Genomic DNA, 5,000 nt, shown 5'->3' on the forward strand with positions numbered 1-5,000 from the left:
GATAGATAGATAACAAAAGTAATGAGGAATAAGGACCTTTATTTTATAAGACATTTTACTCGTTACATAAACTGCACAGTATAAATCAGTTAAACATTGCATTTAAAAGATCCGAAACAGATAGACTGCTGGCTTCTTGGGAGCAGGAATCAAAGACGCGAAAGATTGCAGTTATTGGACCGTTCAATGAAGACAAAAAGGATTATGTTTTGTGCGTCGACCTAGCACTTGCTGAAGTCGACAGACACATAAATAATAATGAGATCTAATAAGCAGTAATAGGCTCAAGTTCTTCTTGTTCTTCGTCTTGTTCTTCTTCTTTCTTCTTTCTTCTTTCTTCTTCTTCTTCTTCTTCTTCTTCTTCTTCTTCTTCTTCTTCTTCTTTTTTCATGGGCTTAGACTCCCACGTTCACTCATGTTTTCAAAGACAACATTTGGGCCCGTGTGTCCGGTGAAAATGTCTAACAAAGATGAAATTTCATAGGGAAATCCAACAACAGATGTAGGTAGATGCTCAGAAAACCTTCAATGCCAGTGTCTGCAGATATGTTTGAGTACAGAGATGTTCCTTCAAACAGAGTATTATCTAGGTCACTTGGGTTCAGGTATGTCATGTCATAGCATCAAACCTAGTTCATTTGACTTGTGCCATGGAATGTTCTGAGACTTGCAATGGTTAGTAAAGCAATGAGAGCTACCGCAGTGCACTGTCGGCCATTGCCTGGCTGAAATATATTGCATCCCTGATGCAAATTTGCATGCAATCTTCTTGGTAATCTGGGTATCACGGCAGGAAGAAAATGTAAGAGAACACAACACTTTTTGGAATGAAGAACAAGTTAGGAATTGAAACAAAGCAAAACAATTAATCAACAGAGAGAAAGACATTGAAAACTGTCAAATACAAAGGAGCAGGGGGTTCTCCCTGTTGAAGAACTTTTAGCAAAAGACCACGAGTAAGCGGAGCAGCATTTTGAAAGGAGGTAGCAACGTTGTGGCCTTGACATAATTTGTGACCCTCCACCACGAAATGAGTCGCATGTCACCTTGCGCGGTTCTGCGCTAGGCTTAATATAAGTCCGGGGAGTGCCTTGTAACAGTGTGAGGGTCACCTTAGTCACAGGCTTATAACTCAAACAGTTTTCGCTCTTTTCTAAAACGGTTTTCACCACTGGATAGAGCATAAAAAACTCTTTAGGAAAATGTAAAAATATGAAAATCATGCAAAGGTGACATGCGACTCATTTCGTGGTGGAGGGTCACATTTACGTTAGGTTCATCTCAGGTCAGCGGTCATTTCATATCCACCATAGTGGCTGTGAGTCCCTGCACGTACCGGTAGATATGACCGCGAGGTGTTTTTTTGTCTTGGGGTGGGGGCGGAGGGGTATGAACTCTGTGTGTGTGTGTGTGTGTGTGTGTGTGTGTGTGTGTGTGTGGTGTGTGTGTGTGTGTGTGTGTGTGTGTGTGTGTGTGTGATAATTTAGCATTTTGCGTAATCCTGTCTTGAACTGAAAGCGTTGTAAATTCATAGCCTCTCACGATTTGGTGGCATTTAAGCTTACAATGTTGCAGAACCAGCCCTTGTTAGCATAACAAGTCATTCTAGATACATTTCATGTCACGAAAGGAGGGGAGGCAACTCGTTCGTGTAAGTGATGTCGCTTGATTGCCTTGTATGCATTTTGAACAGTTGTGTATTATTAGCACAGAACACACACTATAAATATGATTAAATAATTACTTAGACATATAAAAGCCTGTCAACAGACACTGGCACTCCAGAATGATTTAACAAGAAAACAGGAACAAAAATAAACAGGATAAAAATAGACCCTAGCGGAGATTGATCCCGAGTCCACCTGTTCGGAGCGCACGGCGGCATAACCGTTACGCCACGCAGACTACAGTGATGAGCGAACAATAACATATACTGTAATAACATAAGAACACTTTTCATTTTACATAGACATGGAAATGGGTTTTTTGGCACTACATCGCATTTCACGAAGCGCCCTAGAATAACACAGAGGATCATAAAGCATAATCATATCGATTGCAGAAAAAAAAGCCGACCGACATTAGCGCATGAAATCAAACTGGCACATCCTTCAAGGAAGTGACTCTGTTGGTTCGATCTTTGCTCAAAAACCACTCTGTGCTTTCAGAAAAGACCGCAGTGTTCGCGACCTCTTGGTGAGATCCCGTCTTCGCAGTCCCACCAACCCCACAGCCCCTGGGACATTTCCTTGTTTTAAACAAAATTGCAAATCTTGTCCCTTCCTCCACTCTGACACCTGCCTCCAAGGCCCTCGTGGCTCCTTCACGGTAAAGAGAACGTTTGACTGTCAAAGTCACAACGTTGTCTATGCGATCGTCTGCCTCTCTTGTCGCCAAATTTATATCGGAGAAACCGCGCGCACCCTCGAGGTGCGTTTCTCCGAGCATCTGGCTGACATCCGTCATTCACGCAATAGGCCAGTATACCTTCATTTCACCGCCGTTAATCACTCACTTGATCATGTCAGAGTCATGGCTCTGTGGCAAGTACGTGGCGACTCCTTCGAGCGCAAACTCAGGGAGTCCCACATCATATCATCCCTCGGCACTACCTGCCCCGATGGAATTAACATCCGCCGTTAATTCTTTCATTCCCCCGCTGTTCCACCTTGTGTGTATGTGTGTGTGTGTGTGTGTGTGTGTGTGTGTGTGTGTGTGTGTGTGTCCGCACGGGTACGTGAGTCTCCTCTTTCGTTCCCATTCATCCCCCACCCCCACATTTTGTTTGGTCTACAGACCTCAAAACTGCCGCTTTTCAACTCTAACTTTTTCTTGCCTGTGTTATTGTTGGCTTCCCCTCGAGTAGCTTCCCTTGCTTCTCTGTCTTTGTCATTTGTTGGTTTGTGCAGTGCAGTTGTTTTGTCAGTTATTCTCGTCTTTCTTCTTCTTTTTTGTGTGTGTACTTTTGTGTTTTTGTGCCTGAAGAAGACCCTTAGGTCGAAACGTCGCTGTTATTCGTTCCGTGTTCGTCATTTTAACGTGAGTACATTGCTTTTTGGTCTCTTTATTGTTCCCTCTCACGTGCAGTCGCCATTGTTTAATTCTAATTGTGAAAAGACTGAACAGACATAAAACAAGGCCGACATATTGGTTCTTTTCTCTTTTGTTTTTCTCTTTTTAATCTTAGTTGTTTTTGGCACCGACAGGTTGCGTTTATTTGGTATACTATATAAATGCATTAATTTGTAAGAGTACTTCGTTAAAAAAAATAACGGTCAATTTAAGCTCTTTGTGAACTACAGTTATTAGTTGCTTATTGTAAGGCCAAAAAAAAAAAGGTCTGTTTACGGTAACATAGGCCAAAAAAATAGGGTCGGTAGGTCGGGATTGGTTTTTTTTTTTTTTTTTTTTTTCCCAAAAAAACATATTTTTACGTTATTTTGCCAAAAAAACAAGATTTTTTTTTTTTTTCCCAAATGCCAAAAAAAAGTCTAGGGTCGCGCGAAAAAACTAGGGTCGGTCGGGTTACCGTAAACAGACCTATTTTTTTTTTTGGCCTAATGGATAATCCGCGCATAGTGGGATTTTTATTCTTCTGAATTAGAGTTATAAACGACATTTGTGTCAATCTTCGAAATGTATTTTACACATTAAAAAATACCAAAAGAATTAATAACAAATCCGTTTTTTTTTATGTGTGCCCAAGTTGAGAAATTCTCTCATCCAAGGTAAAACTAAAGCTGACAGCTATAGTTACTAAGAAGATGGTTCACTGGGGAAGGAAGACATCTTCCTTTCGGGATGAAACGACGTTTTCAGCTTCAAATGTGACATATAAATGTTATTTGAATGTGCCGTACATTTTGAGAGTATTGAAACAGAAGGAAACAATGCGGATATACGCACACAGGCATTCAAGGTAAGCATAAAACGCCCGAAAAAACACGCTCACACATGCGCGCGTGCGCATCCGCGGCGCACACATACATGCGCGCGCGTGTGTGCACTCACACATACACACACATTCACACACACTCACATGAGAGGAAAAGAGAGAGAGAGAGAGAGGGGGAGAGAAAGACTGAGAGAGAGGGAGAGAAAGAGAGATAGAGTGAGAGAGGGAGAAAAAGAGAGAGAGGGAGAGAGAGAGAGAGGGAGAAAGAGAAAGAGAGAGAAAGAAAGAGAGAGGTAGAGGGAGAAAAAGAGAGAGAGAGTGAGAGAGGAAAAGAAAGAGAGAGAGAGAGATAGAGAGAGAGAAAAAAAGATAGAGAGAGAGAGAGAAAGAGAGAGAGAGAGAGAGAGAGAGAGAGAGAGAGAGAGAGAGAGAGAGAGAGAGAACCAACACACAACAGATTTTGTCTGTGAAACATTCACCCGGATAGCACTATATAAATATAACAAAACATGGCAGAATACAAAAAAATAAAGAATGTTAGAATTCCAACAGTTTCTCTTTCTTTGCGGCCGTTTATTAAATGTGTTTATTTCAACTGTGTAGCAAGAAATCAGAACTCACATACACAGATAGCCTAACATCACGGCAGACAGACGTCCACTTGCATTCCAAAATGATCTGACAAAAGTGCTCCGGCAGCATCAAGCACTCTCTGCAATCAATCAACAATATATAATGAAATAATACGAAACAATAGTATTACCAATACTTCTATTGACATTCAAGTCATGACAAAGAAATCTAGTGAAAGAAGTACGAAAAATCGGTTGGCATTGAAGTTTATACACCAAGCAAAAACATGCCATGGTGAACGATTCTTCATGGGGCAATGATTATACCCAACCCATGTCACCACCAAACCCACCTCCCCCCCCCCACCCCACCCCGGCTCCGTCACCGCGCGCGCGTGTGTGTGTGTGTGTGTGTGTGTGTGTGTGTGTGTGTGTGTGCGTGCGTGCGTGCGTGCGTGCGTGTGTGTGTGTATGTATGTGTGTGTGTGTGTGTGCGTGCGTGCGTGCTTATGTGTGTGTGTGTGTGTGTATGT

General features: G+C 42.1%; 1 protein-coding gene across 1 annotated transcript in view; it reads right to left on the reverse strand.

Annotated features, from left to right (window-relative positions):
• Positions 1-4,447: 4,447 nt before the first annotated feature.
• LOC138978317 (uncharacterized) overlaps positions 4,448-5,000 on the reverse strand; it is an 18,685-nt gene continuing 18,132 nt past the window's right edge. The window contains exon 11 of the mRNA XM_070351021.1: positions 4,448-4,607. Coding sequence (XP_070207122.1) covers positions 4,536-4,607 — 72 coding nt within the window. The 3' untranslated portion in view covers positions 4,448-4,535. The remainder of the gene's footprint in view (positions 4,608-5,000) is intronic.

The sequence above is a fragment of the Littorina saxatilis genome, linkage group LG10 (assembly GCF_037325665.1).
Source record: "Littorina saxatilis isolate snail1 linkage group LG10, US_GU_Lsax_2.0, whole genome shotgun sequence".
In the NCBI taxonomy this organism is placed as follows: Eukaryota; Metazoa; Mollusca; class Gastropoda; order Littorinimorpha; family Littorinidae; genus Littorina; species Littorina saxatilis.